The 20,822-nt window shown below is 47.4% G+C and overlaps 3 protein-coding genes and 1 long non-coding RNA gene across 7 annotated transcripts in view; 1 reads left to right on the forward strand and 3 right to left on the reverse strand.

Annotated features, from left to right (window-relative positions):
• Wwc2 (WW and C2 domain containing 2) overlaps positions 1–14,938 on the forward strand; it is a 163,434-nt gene extending 148,496 nt beyond the window's left edge. For 3 of the 4 annotated variants that reach the window (XM_063275643.1, XM_063275644.1, XM_039094772.2), the window contains 2 exons: positions 9,040–9,167; positions 12,306–14,938. In XM_063275643.1, the coding sequence (XP_063131713.1) occupies positions 9,040–9,167; positions 12,306–12,372 (195 nt within the window). In that variant the 3' untranslated portion in view covers positions 12,373–14,938. The remainder of the gene's footprint in view (positions 1–9,039; positions 9,168–12,305) is intronic. The other variant, NM_001109111.1, reaches the window with a different exon arrangement.
• Positions 10,432–12,056, reverse strand: LOC134482501 (uncharacterized). The gene is made up of 2 exons (XR_010058701.1): positions 10,811–12,056; positions 10,432–10,708 (listed from the first exon to the last, which is right to left on the reverse strand). It is a non-coding gene; the product is annotated as an uncharacterized LOC134482501 (long non-coding RNA).
• Positions 14,939–15,466: 528 nt separating the features above from the next.
• Cldn22 (claudin 22) lies at positions 15,467–16,493 on the reverse strand. The gene has a single exon (NM_001110143.2). It carries the CDS (start codon positions 16,428–16,430, stop codon positions 15,768–15,770), a length of 663 nt encoding a protein of 220 aa, NP_001103613.1. The 5' UTR covers positions 16,431–16,493; the 3' UTR covers positions 15,467–15,767.
• A 1,439-nt stretch (positions 16,494–17,932) lies between these two features.
• Positions 17,933–18,595, reverse strand: Cldn24 (claudin 24). The gene has a single exon (NM_001110144.1). It carries the CDS (start codon positions 18,593–18,595, stop codon positions 17,933–17,935), a length of 663 nt encoding a protein of 220 aa, NP_001103614.1.
• Between the last annotated feature and the right edge of the window lie 2,227 nt (positions 18,596–20,822).

Consider the following 20,822-nt stretch of genomic DNA (forward strand, 5'->3'; position numbering starts at 1 on the left):
TCCTGCTTCAAAGATTACATTTCACTTAATGGTGGTCATTTGCCTTTTATCCTAAACATGTATAGAAAATAAAATTAAGTCACTGAATAAACAGATAATTGGGGGCTTGGTCTGTTTGGGTTTTGGAAATTTTTGGTTAGTTTGTGGCATCTCAGTATGTAAACCAGGCTGTCTTCAAAGAAACTCCCCTGCCTCTGACTCCAGAGCTGGGATTAAAGGCGAATGCTATCACATACAGATTATATTGTAGGGTTTTATGTTTTTGTTTTGGGGGTTTTGTTTCTTTGGTTTTTAAGATAGCTTCTCACTAAATAGCTCGGGCTGACATTTAAGAATGCCTTCAATCTCAGCGCCTGGGAGACAGAGGCAGGGGGATCGGTGTAAAGTTCAACGCCAGCCTGGTCCACATATTTATTGGGTTCCAGGACAGCTAGAGCTGTATAGTGAGGCCTTGTCTCAAAACACAAAAGAGAGCATGTAATCCCCCTGCCTCAGCCTCCCAAGTACTGGGATTACAAATATGTACCACTCTGCCTAGCAAAAATGGAACATTTCAAAGGGACTGTTTCTAATGTGTAAGCAAACTAACTAGATATTACTGAATCTGCCTAAGTATAATATTGGTTTATTCCCAGGGCTAGGATTTATATTCTTGCTTAGCAATCTCTATTAATTTCTACATATAATCTTCAAGTAGAACTTTTCATACAGTTGGTATGTTACAAGTGCTTAAACTATTTTCTTTTTTTTTTTTTCCTTTTTCTTTTTTTTTTGGAGCTGGGGACGGAACCCAGGGCCTTGAGTTTGCTAGGCAAGCGCTCTACCACTGAGCTAAATCCCCAACCCCAAAACTATTTTCTTTTAATGTAATCCTTAGGCTAGGAATCTAAAGTACAGATCATACTTCCTTGAAGTTTCTGGTAGGAAAGGACCCTCCATTAACAAATTGGTCTTTTGAACCAAAAGGCTTGGTTCCACCTGGTGGCAGTGTTGAGAAGCGACTGGACCACAAGAGCTTTAAGATCTCAGCAAAAGCCTTCGTAGCTGAAGGAGCTGCTGGAAGGCACAGGTCTAGCTGGGGAACGGGAGTCATGGGGAGCCTTTGAAAGGCCTTCCTTCCAAAGGACCCTCCAAGCTCCACCACACATGTGACCTCCTGCCTGCCTCCATATGTGGGCTCAGGTGCAACAGAGCTGCTGGCCTGGGGAAGCCACCTTTCTCCCTGCAAGGTGTCCTCATAGGTGTTTTGCTATAGCAACAAAAACAACTACACAGTACCGAGAACAGAGCAGTTGGACAAATCTAGGATCTAAAGAGTCATTGGGTGCCCTACGCACAGTATGCTCACAATTTCAACAAACGTCTAGAAAAATCAAAGAACTCATTAAAAGTCCTCTATCTCTTAACAAAGTGACAGCAGAAACTTAAAATCCCATCAAGAAACATCAAATCTACATGTAAGTTCCACCAAAATCTTAAAGAACAAATTGTCTCAATTCCATATACTCAGAACATGCCACACTTCCATCTCTGCAGTTAAATAAATACCTAATTCTAAAAGCCAGAGATGTTCTCAGAAGGGAGCACCACAGGCTGATGTCTCTACGATAGCAAATGCAGAACTCCTAATAAAATCCCAGAAAACAAAAGCTAGTGCCGTATTTTTTTAAAACACATTTCTGTTTTCTATATTGAAATAATATATTTATATATTCTGTTTCTAAATTGAACTATGGAAAGATGTTTTAATATTGAACTTTTTATTTGCATACCTTCTTAACAGATTTCAGAGAGAAACTATCAGGCAACTTGATAGGTATATGTAAATACTGATAAAACTCAGTAGACATTAATATTTAAAACTTTCATGACACTCCTAACCTAATGAAAAATAACCGAGACCAGATGTAATACCAAACGAAACAACCAAAATCATCTCTGTAAAATCAGCCGAGCTTGGTAGCCCAGGCCTTTATCCAGCACTTCAGACGCAGAGGGAAATGGGTCTCTGTGATTTGGAGGCAGCCTGGTCTACATATTAGCTCCAGGCCAGCCTGGGCTAAAGGGTGAGGCCCTGTCTCAGAAAACAAACAAAACAACAGAATAACAACAACCAAAGTAAACTGTGTTAGTCCCTGTTCCATTGCAGAGAGGGGACATTTCAGGGCTTAGTCCATTATGGCCAAGACATGGCGCATGGCAACAAGCAGGCCATCGCTGAAGAGGAGCTGAGGGATGCACCCTGATCCATAGGCAGAGACTGCCCTAGCATGGACCTCTGAAACGTCTAAACACTGCCCAGCAGCAACATCCTCCAACAAGGCCACACCTCCTAATCCTTCCAATCTTTTCAAAAGACATATGAGCCTGGGGTGCCGCTCACCACCACACAGACAGACACTCGGCACTGTGTTAACAGCTGCAGTCAATACCCTAAGAAAAGCAAAACAACCGAAAAGAAAAAAAGCTGTAATTATTGGCAGGTGATTATTGGTAGCACAGATGCCTACATTTAAAAAAAAAAAATCTGAGTGGGAAAAATTGCCATGTTCTTACAGGTAGTTAGCAAGATGTGCAAACACATGGTGGAACCTGCTCTACCCTCCATGTGAGTTACATTGCATAGCTAGACCGTCATAACAGAGGGCACCTCAAAGGAGGAGGAGCACGTTTGGTCTCATAGCCTCGAAGGGTTCAGGCAGTGGCTGCATGGTCCCTGAACACGCAGAGGATGCTGGGTGGAGGTGGGGGTGGGTGGGTCTTTTCTCAAGTCAGAAGCAGAGAGCTAGAGGTCAGGGCCAACGTCTGACCTTTCAGGCACCCTCCGTAGACACAGTCCCTCCACTCAGGCTGCACAACCTTAAATTCCAGCATGTGAGCCCTGGTGGAAGCTTTGTATTTAACCCTTAAAATGTTTTATGTGCCAGCCAGAAAGAACTGTAAAACTTAAGTATTGACATTTGTAACATTATCAATGAATAGCATCAGGTAGTAAATTTGGTATGTATTGTAGGTAAAATTACAAACTTTACAGTGCCTACCGAACTATACCACACTCAAATAAAACAGGTTCAAGATGCCTTTCTCCAAAGGGTAATTCAGTGAATATGTTTAGCTTTGAGGCCATCCTGAGTCACCATTCGAAGCAGCCAAAAGGGTTGTAAGGAAGGGGTTTTCAGGAAGGGGTTGTCAGGAAGGGGTTGTCAGGAAGGGGTTGTCAGGAAGGGGTGACAGATGGCTCAGGTTAGCAGTGCTCCCTGCTCAGCAAGAGGACCAGAGTTCTGATCCCAGCACCCAGGCAGGCTGCTTACAACTGCCTGCAGCAAAGCTGGGGTGGGGCAAATCCTGCCACTCACATGCACATACCCACCCACAGACATAGTTTAAAAATAAAATAATAAAAAAATGTAAGTGCATGACTATGGCAGTATTCCAGCAAAACTTCACTTGAAAAATAGATGACAGACCATAATTTATCAGTCACTAATACAGAAGAATTACTAGGACACAAGCGACTGTCTCCCTAAAACGTCCCATCCAGTCTATTTCCCAGCTAAATGCCTATTTACTTTTTTATCGATGTTGAAGAAAAAGAAGGGAGGGGATTCACCCTGCAGAAGTTAGGACTTACTAAAGTAATCACGAGTAGTTCAACAGTGTGGAAGTCGGAAGAGGCAGGAGATTAAGGCAGGTATTAAGTCGGTGGTTCTCAACCTTCCAAATACTGTGACACTTAACAGCCCTCATGCTGCTACTTTATAACTGTAATTTTACTACTGTTTTGATTCATAATGTAAATATCTGTGTTTTCTCAAGGATCTTAGGTGACCCCTATGAAAGGTTTATCCAACACCCAAAGGGGTCGTGACCCACAGGTTGAGAATTGCTCTATTAAACAGAGCCCAGGAAAGGACGCACATGTGTAGAGCACTCCTGAGCAGGGCAGGAGACATGTCAGTCAGAGGACAATGAAGAGTGGAAATGCACTGGGGACGTGGCTGAATGGTAGAGCATTTTATGTTGTCCATGTGGGCCTGGGTTTAATTCCCCGCACCAGAAAATGGATTTGCCACACAGAGCACAGGTGCATTCTGTCTCTGCTCAGCCTGTGCTGTTTGAATAAGAATGGCTCACTAAGGGAGTTCTATCTTCAGGGTGTGGTGCTGTTGTGCAGGGTCAGGAGGTGTGGCCTTGTTGGAGGGGGAGTGTCTCTGGGGATGAGCTTTGAGGGTTGGTTTGAGAAGGGTTTGTGGACAGTTCTGTAGGTGCTTCTGTTCTTACCCCCTGCCTGTTCTTACCTGCCTGCCACCGTGCTCCCTGCTGTGATGGTCATGGACTGACCCTCTGAAACTGTAAGCCAGCCCCAGGTACATGCCTTACCTAATAACAGTTGTATCGGTCATGGCAATGCATGTAAAAACTAAGACAGCATGTAAAAATAAACTCCAGGTGGAGCATGGACTGAAACGTGGAGAAGGAAAGTTGGAACTGTACACTGTTGATCGTGGGTCTGCCATGGCTGTTCACCCTCCCTCACTGGAGCTGAGGCAGCATAGGCTGACTGTTGAGAGTCTTGAAGGCGCAGTGGACGCCTGTGGACTTCTCTAAGAGGCGCTATTTGAAAGGATGGTGCAAACTGATTGTGTACGCCTGGTGCCTAGAGTGGGAGGCTCCTTCCAAGCCCAAGGTCAGGCATTATCTATCCCACAAAGCAGTCAGAGGAGCTCTGACAGATATAGCTAGTATCTCTGTTACAGAACAGGATGAAGGCCCCTTCTGAACTTTAAGAGTCACAATTCACTATTTTCTGATGCTTAAGCGTGTGTTTCACTCTTATTCTGTGGGGTTTCTTCTGTTGTTGGATTGTTCAAAATTTATCAAGCATTAAGGTCTTCTCCTTCCACACCCATGATACCCTTGGATCTGCTCTGTAATCTAGTCAGTGCTTGGAAAATGGAGGAAATTTAAAACCCAACAGCCAGTGAATTCAGAACTTTGGACAGTTGTTGCTGTAAAAATGCGTCTTGTAGTGCAAATGGTCACTCTTGGTGTCTTCAGCCTAGGTGTAGACTCCAGGGGCCTTGTGCAGACCCTGCTCCTTTGCTTTTTCCTTGTCATAGTGCCCTATGAGTCCCCTCTCCTTGGTGACTGTCTGTATAGGGTCCTTAAAGCTCACTAGCCCTTTGCAATCTACTTTCCATTCTGTTGCCACTCCCTCTGAGACTCGAGAGTGAGTGCATCTCCATTTACTGGTGAGAGGAAGAGAGCAGCAGACTGATGAGAAACTGACGGGGGTGCAGGGGCTTGAGGGGAGACACACACGGACCGTGGTGTGAGGACCCGTAGACCCTGTGCTCTGGACTGCAGCAGGCTCCAGGAATATCAATCTGAATGCTCCTAACATCCTGGTGTAAAGCACCGTGCTGCCCTGGTTTCTCCATTCCCAGGAACTGTCCTGAAGTGGGGGCCTTCAGGTGCCTTGAGGGTGGCTCCCTTGCTAGCAGCTGGCTACCACTGTGCGCTGCATGTGCTTTGCTCACAGACAGATGCAGCACACAAGGTGAGGTCTTGTATATAATGCAGAATCTGATCCTGAGCTCAGAACTGCCTGGAAACCTTGGCGATCATTCCTTCCCAGTTTGAATGTAGCTCAAGGAGAGGCTGGGGATGTAGAGTGCTGGCCTAGAGTGCCTGAGCCCAGGGCTCCATCCCCAGTGTTGCATAAGACGGGGCATGAACATGCACACCTGTAATCCCTGCCCTGAGGAGTTGGAGGTAGAAGGACCACAGGTTCCAAGATTTCCTTGGAACATAGCAAGTTCAAGGCCAGCCTGGGCTACATGAAACATGGTCTCAATAAAACAAGAATTACCAAGATTTCAATATAAGAGTTGAAGCTCAGTGGCAGGGCACTTGCCCAACACATGGAAGGCCCCTGGCCCCACTCCACTCTGTAGGGGTAAGAAAGTGGAAGGTGTAGAGGAGGAAAGCTCCTTTGCTTTAGAGGTGGAGAGCTCCTTTGCCTTCTCTACCAGGCTTCCCATTCCAGCGTTGGAAACCTGTCTTAAAGGTTGACACTTCGGAATTCTCCTCAGTAAAATGATAGTTCGTCTCAGCATGATCTGTGGTTGTCTGATGTTGACAGCTAGCATATGTCTAGCCCCTTGGTGTCTTATGGTGGCTACAGTCATGTGTACATGGATGGAATGCCAGTGTCCTGACAAAATCCTGAGCTGTGCTTTCTAATGAGCTTGGTCTCAAAAATCTGCCACCAAGATGAGAGTAGAAGGGGGAAGCTCTGGGGGTTGGGGTGGAGCCGAAGAATAAGATATCCCCATTGATAGACGTGGAAATAGATACGACGGCTCTAAGGCCACATGTGCCCTGTTGGGCAGGTCCTGTGGTCTGACACTCCTCAGAGGCCCCAGCCCTTAGTGGTGTTAGAAGGACAGTTAAATTGCACTTGAGTTTGGAGGAAGGACTCCCGTCACAGCTGTTACCAACCCCTCACACACTGTCGCTGCCCCCTCTGACTATGACAGCTTTGCAACAAGCAGCAATGCAGGGCTCACACCAGGGCCACTGATACTGCTTTAAAAATGGCTGGAGCCCAGAGCATGGATGGCTTTTGTCTTTGTTACCAAGTCTGGGTGGATAAACCGCATGAATCCCATGCTTTCCCCACATCTGACGATCCAGACTGTTTAGCAGTGGACCTTTCGTTATGGCTGCAGAGGTGGACATTTGCCTCTCCCTCTTCTCCTTCACACCCCGGACAGTGCGTTCATGGACATAGCAGCATGCACATGCTGTGACATTCTCCTCAGGTCAGCATTACGTGCCTACAGATGACCCTGCCAATGGCCATCTGTGTGTCCTGGAAAAGGCAGTGCTTAAGCCACACAAGACACTGCATCTGCCTCCCCCATCAACCCTCAGCCTCATCCTCCATAGCCCTCCTTGATGGCAGTAGAAAGCCTCTTTAATAGTTTATAATAAACCAAATGTTAGTGCTTCCCGCCTAGGGAGCAGAGCGAGAAGCCGGGGGCTGTACATTAAGACTGTTGTGCTCTGTGTTCTGTCAGGCCCTTAACCTGGCTGTAGTGAGTCACTGGGCCTTCTGCAGGCCAGGCTCCCATCCTGAAACTGAAGGCCAGTCCCCCTTTCTGCAGTCTGAAGGAAGCATAGAGAATAGCCAGTTTCCTGGCAGAGGAGAGGCAGGGGTGGGCGAGCGGGACTCTGTTCTTCCTAAGAAGCAGGAATCTGTTTCTTCCTCAGGTTGTCTCCCTGTCAACATGCCAAAGGGCCTGGGTGCCAGAGGGTGGTGGTGTTTTGTTTTAAAAATAAAAGGAAAAAGGAAAAACCCTTCAAGTGATATATGTATATGCTAGCACTTTTGAAAGTTAGGCTGACCTGGAAAAACGGCAAAGATACTAATACTGTTGTCTTGTTCTCTCATTGTGGGGGGGAGCAGAAACTAAGCAAGTTCTGTAATGGTTATTGAGGAAGGGCAAGGCCGACCAGGACCTTGAGGAGACTCCATTTGAGGGGAAGGTGGCTGAAGCCCACTGAGCAGTCCCGCTACAGTGACAATGGGAGTGTGTCTGTCACTTGGAGTGAAAAGAGCACTTTTTAATTTTTATACATATTACGCTCTCTACTCTTCTCTCTCGTTTTTTCTCGTTTGTTAAACTTTGTCTGTTTTGTTCACAGCCCTGCCCTACCTTGTGTTTGACTGCAGCCTGCAGGAAATGTTGACAGGACCAAGTAGACAGGAGATAGGAGACTGGGTGGCCAGTCGGCTCAGGTGCTGAAGGACTTGGGTGGCCTGGCTCGTTTAAGCCCCAGACAAACCTTTGAAGTCCTTACAAAGAAACTATGGCCCAGAGCTAGCCAGGCCCCTTGCCCAGACTCTGAGCTAGCAAGTGAGCAAAGGGGAATTTGAAAGTAGACAGGACTGCCTCAGTCTGCCGTCTTCACCACTAACTCTTCTTACTGAAGGCCATCAATATGGATTTGATGATTAGGTGACAAATGAATGAGATGTGGAAGCTGTCATTAGTGAGCAATATTACTGGTCCATTTGTATAAAGTATATATATTTAATATATAATAGAAATATATACATATAGCAAAATATCTCCATGTCACCAGCGGTAAGTGACACAGAGAATGGGTTTTAGTAAAGGATTAGTCGCAGTGAGAACTTGGTTCCAGAAGGGCCCTAGGGGAGGGTGGGCACTGAGAAGGTTCCTGTGAGGTTCTTTGAGCTCTACACGTGTGATACTGCTTAGTAGCTGGTTGTACACCAGTGAGGCTTTTTACCTGGCTAACATGGGGGGACAGGCACGGAAGGCGGAAGGCGTTGGCAGGCGTCTTTGGCTCAGCCTCCTGGAAAGCCTGCTGGAGTTGAGGCTCAGCCTCCTGGAAAGCCTGCTGGAGTTGAGGCTCAGCCTCCTGGAAAGCCTGCTGGAGTTGAGGCTCAGCCTCCTGGAAAGCCTGCTGGAGTTGAGGCTCAGCCTCCTGGAAAGCCTGCTGGAGTTGAGGCTCAGCCTCCTGGAAAGCCTGCTGGAGTTGAGGCTCAGCCTCCTGGAAAGCCTGCTGGAGTTGAGGCTCAGCCTCCTGGAAAGCCTGCTGGAGTTGAGGCTCAGCCTCCTGGAAAGCCTGCTGGAGTTGAGGCTCAGCCTCCTGGAAAGCCTGCTGGAGTTGAGGCTCAGCCTCCTGGAAAGCCTGCTGGAGTTGAGGGTTATGCTTTGTTGTTTGGGTTCGCTATTTTGGTCTGGGTTTTTTGTTTGTTTTGTGTTTGTTTGTTTGTTTGTTTGTTTGTTTTTGAGAGTTCTTAGGTTTTCCAGATGCAGAAATCGTAAACATGATTAAAATTAACTCACCCTGGATCAGGCAGCGCCTCCGCCCTCTGGCAGAAGCTGAGTGTGTGGGTGTTGTCCCTGCTGCCCAGCTGAAGACACCCTTGACTGCCCAGCTTGGCCTCCCAGCTTAGCCCTGTAGTCTTCAGGTTTCAATTTGTTTTTCCTTTGCCAGGCTGAGCAGACAAAAGAGGAGCAGAAGCAAGACTTGAACGCAGAGAGGTTGATGAGACAGGTCTCCAAGGATGTGTGCCGGCTGCGGGAGCAGAGCCAGAAGGAGCCTCGACAGGTGCAGTCCTTCAGGTAAATGTCTGCACAGGAGCAGCTACGTGGTGTCCCCTCATGTGCTCCATCCTGAGGCAATGCCCACTGGGAGGTTCTAGACATAATAGAGTCTGTCTTCTCAGGAACTCAGAAACACCTCCCACCCCTATTATCATGAGTGCATCTCATTGAGAAAGCTTGTCCCAGGATCTAGAAAGGTACACAGACACTGCAGGTCTTTGAGGGCTTTGTTCACTCCTTTTCTGGACATTCCTTGGCTATCCTTGTCTCTCCCCACACCACCTTGCTCCCTACAGTACAGCACTAGAGGGCTCCAGTGTGAGAAGACAGAGTCCGCAGCCACCACAGTGCCATGTGGAGCCCTTACAGGCGAAGCAGGGATTCGGAGAGCATTTAGGAAGAATCTTAGTCTGTGGGTGGGGCCTGGTGTGCAGGTGCCAGGTCAACTTAAAGGAAGGTGTCATTGGAGGACATGGCGGACAGAGTCCACCAGGTCTCCAGGCACAGGCTGTGGTGGCTGTGTGTAGCAGAGCTGCAGGACTCAGACCCCACACTCTGGGAACTGAGGGAGCCAGGCCTCTGAGTAGGGACCCTGTGAGCAGGGCACAGGGGCACAGTGGGGAACAAGACGGAGGTGGAGAACAGAGGAGAGGAGACAAGTAACAGGGAGGACTTCCTGCATCCTGCCTGGATTGACCGTCCTGAGAGACAGCATGGCACCTCCAGCCAGTGGACAGTCAGAAACCAAGCCCTAAAGCAGGGTTAAAGTGGGAAGTTATCACGGAGATGCAGTGTGGTGATCCCCACAGGAAACAAGGGGTGCTCAGGAGGGTCAGAGTGAGGTCCTAGAACTGAGGACTGGCAAGGACAGACTGTTGGGCCCTGAAACATAACAGAAAAGAGAATTAACATGTCCACAGATTGTGCCTCAGAGGCCTCAGAGATCATGTCAGATGATCATATCAGATAGGAGGGTCATAGGAAAAGGGTCGCCCTCCTCTGACTTAGGTTTTTATAGAGAGGTCCTTAGAAAGCTACTAAGCTTAGGCCAGCAAGATGGTTCCGTGCACAAAGGTGCACAACCAAGCCTGATGGCCTGAATTCAATACCTGGAGCCCACCCGGTAGAAAGAGAAAACTAATTCCCATAGGCTGTGCTCTGACCTCCACACATGCACTGCTCACCTGTACATACAAACACACTCTCACACACACGCACATGCACATGTGTGTGCACACACAAAAATAAATGTAAAAGGAAATATAAAAAGGGCTTTCAGGTTGTGGAGGAAATCAGAAGAAAGTCTATGTGGAAGCAGGAAAGGGGGACTCAGGAAGGGGGAGATCTTTGAAGGTGAGATCTGCTGAAGAGGGACAGGCATGGTCGTGAGCTCGCAGCAGCTTCAGCGTAGGCGCAGGAGGCGGAGGTGTGGAAGGTCCTCCTTGTATGGGAAAGGGCTATGCCTTCCCTGCCCACTGAGCTGGACAGCCACTGTGGCACTTGCAGGAGGTGCATGCTTTTCTTTAGCATGGAGTGGTGGCTCCTTCCTGCTCAGGATGCTGCCAAGAAGCAATGTTGTCAGCTGTGGAAAATCTTACAACTTCCCATTGTTAAAACACAAAAGAATGCAGAAGCACTCCCATTCCCAGTAAGAAACATACCTGTCCTGGGGTGGTGGCACATGCCTCTTATCGCAGCAGCATTAAAGTAGGACTGGCAGATCTCTCTTTAAAAAACAAAGAAACCAACCCATTGGTATCACAAGGCAAGTGATGAGGAGCTTGGTGAGTGCGGTAAGGCCCATCATCACATGGGGGCTGTGTGACACCTGTGACAGCCACACTTACTCTGTGATGCCTGGGCCAATGAGAGATCAAGGAGTGGCCGCAGGCGGGGCACAGGCTCAGCCCTACACAGCCTCTTGTGTCCCTGGGTGTCAAGTTGCCAAGGTGAGGCCAGCCAACAAGGATTCTGTGACTCTAAGGCAGGCACTGCTGCTGACCATGAAGTTAAATCCTTGCAGGTGTCAGCAGGGCTTGTGGCTGCCCAGACTTCATGACCACACTCTTCACCGTTTCTAACATACTAGCTCATCCTTTAAGGAACGGAACCAGTCGTGAAGGACGCTGTGTCACAAAGCAACTTTGTCCAGTGCCCTGCTTCCACTCAGCCTTCCCTCTCCTTACTCCTCAGTATAATCACTCGAGCTCCTGGTTTTCTCCATTGGACCATTGCTAGTGTGTTAGGAGGTGTACACATGCGTACACACACACACACATACACACACACCCCATAAGTAAATAAATGTAATGAATAAATTCAAAAAGAAGGTGGAGAGCAGTTGAGGAGAACGTGGGCACGCCTCTCCCATCACACCAGAGATGAGCACGTCTGTTTAGTGTGAGTTAGTTTTAACAAGTTCCTGTCAGCATGGATTCTATAAGGTCTCTGGGAACTTCAGTTCAGGATTTTGGCCCTTTTGAATCTTATACCCTGGCTAAGAAATACGAGATCATAGCTGTACTGACTGGTTTCGTGTGTCCACTTGACACAAGCTGAAGTTATCACAGAAGAGGGAGCCTCCCTTGAGGAAATGCCTCCATGAGACCCAGCTGTAAGGCATTTTCTCAATTAGTGATCAAGGGGGGAGGGCCCAGCCCATTGTGGGTGGTGCCCTGGGCTGGTGGTCCTGGGTTCTATAAGAAAGCAAGCTGAGCAAGCCAGGGGAAGCAAGCCAGTAAGTAACATCCCTCCATGGCCTCTGCATCAGCTCCTGCCTCCTGCCCTGTGTGAGTTCCAGTCCTGACTTCCTTTGGTGATGAACAGCAATGTAGAAGAGTAAGCTGAAGACTCACCCTGGCGAGATGGTTCAGAGGGAAGGGGCCTTTGTGACCTCACCTGATTATCTGAGTCCATTGCCCAGGGTGCGCCTGAAGGAAGGGGAAGACAGACTCCCACAAGGGACTGCCCTCCACACCAACACCATATCGTGTGCACCCCACACATACACTAAATACAAAACAGCTGTAAAAAGAAAGTTGATTGAAACAAAGACTCTCGTGATTTCAAGTGTAGTGTCTGGGGTTGTGAAGATAGCCTTGGACCTCTTAGAATTTCCAGCGTCATATTAAAGTGGTCCTCTCCCTCTCCCTTTAGGGAGAAGATTGCCTACTTCACACGAGCAAAGATCAGCATCCCGTCCCTGCCGGCTGATGACGTGTGACCCTGTGACTGAACACCGCTTCTCAGCTGCTTACTTTCCAAGGGACGGTCAAAGACTGACTATTCCCGTTTTTGTTGTTTTTTATTTTTTTTGTTGGGGTTAGGGCTTGTGTTTCCTGTAACATAACTGTCAACCCTTGAAGAGCTTCCATTTCACATCCGTTTCATCAGGTTAATTTGTAAATTACTTTGAATGTAACTCTTACGTGCTTTGAGAAGAAAAAAAATCACCTAACAAAAATGGGGTCATCTGGTCCACAAATGTCGTACAGTATGTGTTAGCACTGGGCTTCACTGTAGATGGAACACAGGTAGCAGGTGTCCAGTGTCTGCCCGCTGAGCCGACTGGGCCGGCAGCTGTCCAGCAGCCCCTGAAGCTTTCGCCACAGTGTGCCCTGAACTAGAGAGCCACTCACTCCATCGACTCACTCCATCGAAGTGCACTCAAGCGAGCTTCTGCGTCTGAGGCTGAGGGCGGGCATATGAGAATCGGGGGTGAGCTCCTGCTGTAGAGAGCTGCAGTCGGGGGGCAGGGGAGGGCATCTTTCAAAAACACTGAGGAAACTCAGCCAATCCATCACAGGCTGAATCTGCCTGGCTTCATGTCAGTGTCTGGCCTGCCAGGGAGATCGTGGTGGCCCTGGCCTCTGACAGTGCAGGCAGTGCAGAGGGGACAGCATTGAGGAGAGCTGAGGACAGGGCGCATCGTGATGAGATCAAACTTGCCAGAGTTTGTCATCGGGTTCGTACACTCCCTAGAAATTATTTTGTAGCTGTTGTCCTCAGGGGATTCTGTCAGCAATGCAGAAACAGAGTGTGGCTGAGGGCACTTGTAGTCAGTGTGGACTGGATCATTTAAAATATATATATATTCTGGATGGACACGCAAGCTTGACATAGGAATTGGTCAAAGTGCCGTGTTCTCCAGGCTGGGTTTAACTTCCCAGACCCCGGGCACTTGTTTAAAAAAACAAAAACAACAAAACTCAGTATAGTTTAGCCAGCATAAACATGTTAAAATAAATACTTTTTTAGGTAATTTAATTACTCATTCCATCATACTGGAAGAAGCCGTGTTTTGGTGAGCCATCTTATATAGCAAGCTAAATTATTTTTATTTTTTTAGTGCAAAATAATTTTTATAGGAATTAATAGAAGAAAGGCAAGAAAAAATTTTGTTTAAAAAAAGCTATGTTCTGCTGGAATCCCCACTGGTAAGGATTTTTATCTTCTTGAATCGATGTATATTTTAGAAAGTTCATTTTTATCAGAATCAAAGTTCGTTCCTACTCAGCTAGGATTTCAGCTATCAAGTTACTGCACCTAACACACAGTCATTTCCCTCTAAATGTTCCACAGCTTAGAGGATGTAACTGGACAGGACCCCACTTGGAACAAAAAGAAGCCTGGTGGGGCCCTGAGGGCAGACTCCTGTGCTGACCACTTTGCCCTGTAGGCGAACGGAGGAAGGGGCGTGCCGTCCTTCCTGGTCAAGCTTAAATTGAGCACAGAAGTTGACTTAATACAGCTCTAGATGAAGGTCACCTGTCTTCAGCGTCATAGTTTGACCCATGAAAATGTTCATAGAACTTTGTGTAGTTGTACCGTATGATTTTATTTTTCTTCAATTATTTATTTACGGTCTTATTTATGTTCTCTTTAATATATAGTTTGGTTCTGGCCATCTTAAATGTCGGACTTACAAGAGGCTATATTGGAGTATTTACAACTCTATGATCTTCATCAAATTTATCACTAACTTTTTGTAATACAAAAAGTTTCAGATGAGTATTAAAGAATAAACTGTGTCTCAGGCTGGTAGTTCAGAGTTGTGACTGAGGGACTTTGGTTTTATTTTATAAAACATGCTCATTTCTAACATGAGAGAAGCTATTCATTCTGATAGAATCCTTTCCCACACTCTAAAAGTCGGCAGTAGTGTTGTGTACTTACAGGCAGCTTTTTGTAGGTCTGTCACATTTGTATTGACCCAAATGATTAAAGGAAAAAACATTTTACTAACTTGATCACAAAACCATATGGAAAATAAAAATTTTAATATTATTAAAAATATTTTTAAACTTAGAATTTATTCTGCACAGGGTAAAAAAAGAGTTTAATATTTAGCTCTCAATTTTGGATTATCAGTATATTACAGTTTTGTATATCAGACTCAAGTGTTACAGGTACAGAAAGAATATTAACTTGCCAAATGAACGAAGTTTAGCTGAGTCTCTGTAGTATACAAAGTAAATACATTTAAACTTTCTTTGCTGTGTATTTATGTTGTATTAAATATGAGAAGCTCAGGACTGAACTAAATATTTAATCAGGTTAAATTCTGAATATGTTTCTGCTTTCCTTTGTCCTGTTTGTAAAAGTGTGCAAATATATCACCCGGATTAACTCCCACTGCTGCCCTTGCCCTGTGTCTGTGGATGGAAAACACTCAGTGATTTCTTTTTTCTAAAACAGAATACGTGTTTCCTGACACTGCATTTTAGTGTTGCTTATTGTTCAGCTAATTTCCCTGATTGGCACAAATACAAGAATCTACTTGAACCATGTCCCAAGCAAATATAAAATGTTCCATGAAGAATTCCTCAAGCCAGAAATTTGTCCTGAGTAATTCCTGTTTACACTATATGCATAAACGAGATGGGGAATTTCCGTTAGGACTGGTGGTACGGGGTCCCCTGTTAAAGTACCCAAGCTGACAGTGTGCGCCGAGTCAGCCAACCCAGGAGGCACTGTGGCCACCTCTGCCACCGAGCCAAGGCAGGCAGGACATTCCAGTGTGCAGCACAGGGCACAGAAACGGGAGGGCTGTTATGTGACAGAAATCTGCCTCTGAGATTGCCCTGCTCTGCTTGGAGGCGTGGGTAAGTGTGTCTGATGTAGAAAGGTCTCTGAAAAAAGAGGAGTCCCCTCTCTCACCTCTGAGTCTGTAAGGATTTTTTTTAGACTGCCGTCAGCTGTCACATATCTTAAACAAATCTCCACGGAGACCTTCGTTTCCTAAGTTTCCTTAGACACCGAGAGTACATGATCTGCAGTCACATCTGTTTTCCAAATGATTGCTCTCGATACAGAAGTGCTCAGATAATGCTTTATTTACTGGTGCCCTGTGTCACAGTCTGCTTTAAAAGGGAGGCAGAGCTTCTGCCCAGTAGCGACAGACTCCATCCATAGGTCCTGACTCACTTGGCCTCCGAATAGGAAGTAGAAGCTCTTTACCCGGTTGTAGAGAGAACTTGTATTTGAAGAGGATGATAGCCACAGGAGGGAAGTATGCATTTCAGAGAAATCAAAAGCACAGTGAGTAGGGGTGATTATAGCAGGAGAGCCTACCAAGTCCAGCTGAGTGAGATCAGAGATGCCACTGATCCCTCGGGCTTAGACTTCTGGGTTAGCTTGTTTCAGCTCCAGATGCTGCTGGTGGTCTCCTAGTCCCGCCACTGCATAGTGGCCCGAGGCTGGAGGAGCCGGCCTCCAGCAGGCTGCACAGTGAAGCACACATCCTCCAAGCACCAGGCAGAAACCAGCAAACCAGCCCAGGAACAGGGCCTCCCCGAACTCCCACCTGGGCACAATCTCAGGTACAGTCTCATCCCAGAACTCTTGCACTGTCATGTGGGCCACCCAGGAGACAGGAACCAGGACCATCACACCAGAGGTCCAGAGCAGGGTCCCTCCCAGGATGAGCAGTCGCCTCTTCAGACCCTTCCGGGTCTCTCCGAGCCTCAGACAGTCCAGGCCACAGCCAGAGGCCAGCAAGCCCAGCAGCCCCAGCCCATTGGACAGGGACATCAGGATCCTGGAGATCTGCAGTTCAGCTGGCAAGGCCAGGAAGGAGTCAAAGTCCTTGCATTGCCTCCCGACCTCCTCCTGGATGACGCAGGATTTCCAGAGCCCCATAGTCCAGTTTTCCATCTCGTTCAGCTCCAGGTTGAGGTTCTTCCAGTGTGGCAAGTAGTTTGTGAGGCAGGATAAAACCCATCCCAGCAGAGAGAGCAGGAGTGCAGCTGACTGAGTTGCCGTTCGGAAGACTAAGCCCATTAGAACGTTCTGTGAGCCTGAGCCAGCCCAACTCCTGCCCCACGCTTGCTGTAAAAAGTGTGACACTTCTCACTTGAGGAGCTCAGACATAGTTTTGCATTGTGTGTATAGGAGGACGCTTGCCAGATCTACTATTGTTTGAGTCCATGTTGAAAAGGTTTCAGAAGCAGACAGGGAAACGCTGCTGTGAACCAGTCATGCTAAGGAGTGGCCCGGGCCGTGTTTGTGTCCTGTGGGCTCAGTTTTGTGCAGAGCACTTTGTCAGTGAGCCTCTCGGGTCAGGCAGTGCTAATCCTCTCTTTGTGAAGGTTTACCTGACTTTCACGTTCCCAGCGTTCCTAACAAGTCAGGGAATTAAGTCTGAATGTAAGAAATGTTTAATTGAAGGTCTGGGTTCAACTCCTCCTGCTTTGTGCTAATTACACCTGTCAGATTTTCATCAGTTAAATAGCTCTCACATTTCAGTGTGTGTGTGTTATGATAATACTGGGTGTTACCATCATTGGGGAAAAAGAGGTTCAGAGAGAAGTATTTCTTAACCAAATAAATCAATCTTATCAGAAATCCCACTAGACTTGAATCGGGCCTGTTTGGAGAAGTCTTTGGCCACGTTTACTACAGAGCACAGGAAACAGTGCTGAACAAGGACAGGTCTCTCTGCTCTCCACGCCTCTGTTAAGCTCACTCACGTGCATTAGCTTAGAAGCAGTTGCCCCGCCTTGTGTAGTTGGGGGAATTTTTTGCTTTTTGCTTCTTTACTGAAATAGGCTTTCTAGACTGCTCACCACTCCGGTGAGATACAGTCCACGTCTGTCCTTTTCAATTGGACACAGAAGTTTTCTTTCTGACACACACGGACAGAATCTAGACAGAGAAAAATTAAAACCCTTTTTTGTTTTTGTTTTCCCCGTTTTAAATTTGAAGCTTTTAAGGAAAGAGATGACAACAGAATTAGCTCTTAGCAGAGGACCCTGGTGCTCTGGCGGTCCATCCAGATCAAAACCCCACGGGTCACCAGGTTCCTAGGAATATCTAAGCACAAACTGCTTTTGTTTAACGAGCAGACCCACAGTAGAGATGACATTTGGGGACTGGCTTAGCCTGTGTCTCTTCTAATACTGAGGGGTGCAGGTTGTCAGTATTTTCTCTAGGAGTAGAAAGTAATTATCCTTCCCAGTCACAGACACCCACATAGCTTTCCCACAGAGTGAACTCTCACCACCAGACTGACTGTTTTGGACAACACACATATGGGCTTAAATAATCAAACCAATGACAGTTCTTTTTTCACACATAGCTATGTAATGTTTGTCATAATACATTCCTTATAGACTTCCCTTCATTCAGATTGGAAAAGAGAACCTATAGTATAGAAAAAACATTTCAAAGCAGTTATTGAATGAGAAGAAAGTGTGAGCAGTACAATTTAGTTACATAACAACACAACAGAGACCTTTTTTGTAATCAGCTGATTAAGAACACGTCCCGGCCCTTCTGGTGGCTTACACTTTAGGCTGTGCAGTTCCATTTTCCAGGTATGAACTGTGGTCTCCAAGTCCCGCCACTGCATAGTGGCCCGAGGCTGGAGGAGCCGGCCTCCAGCAGGCTGCACAGTGAAGCACACATCCTCCAAGCACCAGGCAGAGACCAGCAAACCAGCCCAGGAACAGGGCCTCCCCGAACTCCCACCTGGGCACAATCTCAGGTACAGTCTCATCCCAGAACTCTTGCACTGTCATGTGGGCCACCCAGGAGACAGGAACCAGGACCATCACACCAGAGGTCCAGAGCAGGGTCCCTCCCAGGATGAGCAGTCGCCTCTTCAGACCCTTCCGGGTCTCTCCGAGCCTCAGACAGTCCAGGCCACAGCCAGAGGCCAGCAAGCCCAGCAGCCCCAGCCCATTGGACAGGGACATCAGGATCCTGGAGATCTGCAGTTCAGCTGGCAAGGCCAGGAAGGAGTCAAAGTCCTTGCATTGCCTCCCGACCTCCTCCTGGATGACGCAGGATTTCCAGAGCCCCATGGTCCAGTTTTCCATCTCGTTCAGCTCCAGGTTGAGGTTCTTCCAGTGTGGCAGATACGTGGTAGTAATGGCTAGAACCCATCCCAGCAATGACAGAGAAAGCGCGACCGATTGCATGGCCGTTTTGAAGATGAAAGCCATGGAGACGGCTGTTACAACTCGGCCACTCTATAGGGTGTGCTGTCCCTCGTGGTTGACAGTGCTGTAATGATCCTGAGCCTATGCTGCCCCGAGTATAAGCTTTGGTCATTAACTCTCTGGGCCACTCTGAAATACGTTTTTGTTCCTCTTGAATATAGTGTTTCATGTAAAGGGTGAAGGATTCTGCTAAAAACTATGAGTTAGGCTCTCTGATAAGGATTTGATCTGTTACCTTCCAATTGGCTTGGTAAAATTATATCCCCAATGCTTGACGAGTATAAGTCTGAAGATGAACAAAGAGGTCTCTATGACCCCTCACCCTAACATACAACAGAAATCTTTGTGCTTCAATATGGATTAATTAGATTTTAAGTGGTGATAAAAAGGCCAGCTCTTTCTACAACAGGACCTCATTGTAATAGCTGCATCTGAGATTTCAGGGATGCAAAACAAGGCCTTTTAAAGAAAGGTAGACTGTTTCCCTATAATCTCTATTCTCCTCAACATCCTTAACCTACACAAGAGCTCACCCCATGCTCCGGGGCCTCACTTGGGACTTGGCAGCTCACTGCACTAATTAAAACGTAAAGGACCGGGGCTGGGGATTTAGCTCAGTGGTAGAGCGCTTACCTAGGAAGCACAAGGCCCTGGGTTCGGTCCCCAGCTCTGAAAAAAAGAACCAAAAAAAAAAAAAAAAAAAAAAAACGTAAAGGACCTGGGTTGATGCTCAGAGAAACTCGATGAGGAAAGGGGCATTGTGGGAAACTCCAGCAATGTTTAGTCCATCCTCCTTAGAGACGCTGGGTAAAGCCTGATGTGTCTCAGGGAGCTGCTCATTGCCCAGAGCAAGGCTTTCCGCACCACTGCATCTGAAAAGGCAGAGGAGATAGATGCAGGCATGAAGGCGCCCGCCCGTCAGTCTCCAGGCAAAAGTCTGGTATGTGAGTAATAGCCACACTGGGGCTGACCTTCGAGGCCTCATCTTGTTGTTTTGGCTCAGGCCACACCTTGAGAACATACCTCAGGCAAGCATGACCCCTCAAGAACACTGGGCCTCCCAGGCCAGGACAAAAGGCCGCATGCTCCAGATTCCCAATGCTGTTCCATCTCTGGCAGGGCCCAGCCCCCTGCTCTGAGCACCCACACCTTCAGAGCATCTGGGATCCTTCAGGGGAGCACCTACCCTGGATGAGTGCAGCTCAGTGAAGGAGAAGCGCCATGCTTCATGGTGCACAAGACAAGGACAGTTCAGGACCAGAGAAGATCATTCATGACACCGATACCCTAAAACCCAGTGTATCCCAGGAAGGCTAAGAACTTTTAGGGGGTGGTGTTTGTTTTATGCCCTCAGCTTATATTCCCAAGACTGCCAGACTAAAGGTGCAGCTCAGTGACAGAGCCCTTGACTACTGTGCAGAAGGCCCTGGGTTCTATCCCCAGCACTTCGAAAGGTTTGCCAACACACGAATGCTTTTTTCTTCTTCAGTGCAAGGCTCAGTTCCTGCCCAAACCTACACTAGGCAAGCACTCTATTGTTCCACTCTCCCCACAACTAGTTTCCTTCCTTCAGAATCCCATTGGCTAGATTGATGTCCCCAGCGTAACAAAGTGACACAGTGCGTGTACACAGAGACAAATGGTCCAGAAAGGGTTGGCACTGGGCCTGGGGCCTGTCGCCGAGAGACAGATAAGATGGGGCTCAAGCCTTCTCTACAGAGGCTGGCAGGACAATGAAGGTCCAAACAGCAACCACTAATGAGGAAAACACTGACCATCACAACAGTCCTCGTTCGGCTGGGCTGAGGCGGTGCAAGCACTTACTGCCAGCACTTGGGAGGCAGAGACAGGCGGATCTCTGAATTTGAAGCAAGTGTGATCTATAGGGCTGATCTCAGACATGTGAGCAAGAACACTGGTGCAGTCTCACCCCTGCCCTGTGGGGTCCTTGTGTGAGAGTGGGAAGAGCATTGGCAAACAACGAAATCAGAGGGCCAGAAATAATTGAACACCACACACATGCACAGCCATGTAAACAAATAGTTTTTAATTTCTTTAAATTTATTTTTATCTTATTTTTATACATATGAGTGGTTTGCCTGCACGTATGTCTGGGCCCCATATGTGTGAAGACAGAAGAGGGTGTTGGATCTTTTGGAACTGGAGTTATAGGTAGTTGTGAGCCACCATGAGGGTGCTGGGAACCTGGGTCCTTTAGAAGAGCAGACAT

The sequence above is a fragment of the Rattus norvegicus genome, chromosome 16, assembly GCF_036323735.1.
Source record: "Rattus norvegicus strain BN/NHsdMcwi chromosome 16, GRCr8, whole genome shotgun sequence".
Classification (NCBI taxonomy): domain Eukaryota; kingdom Metazoa; phylum Chordata; class Mammalia; order Rodentia; family Muridae; genus Rattus; species Rattus norvegicus.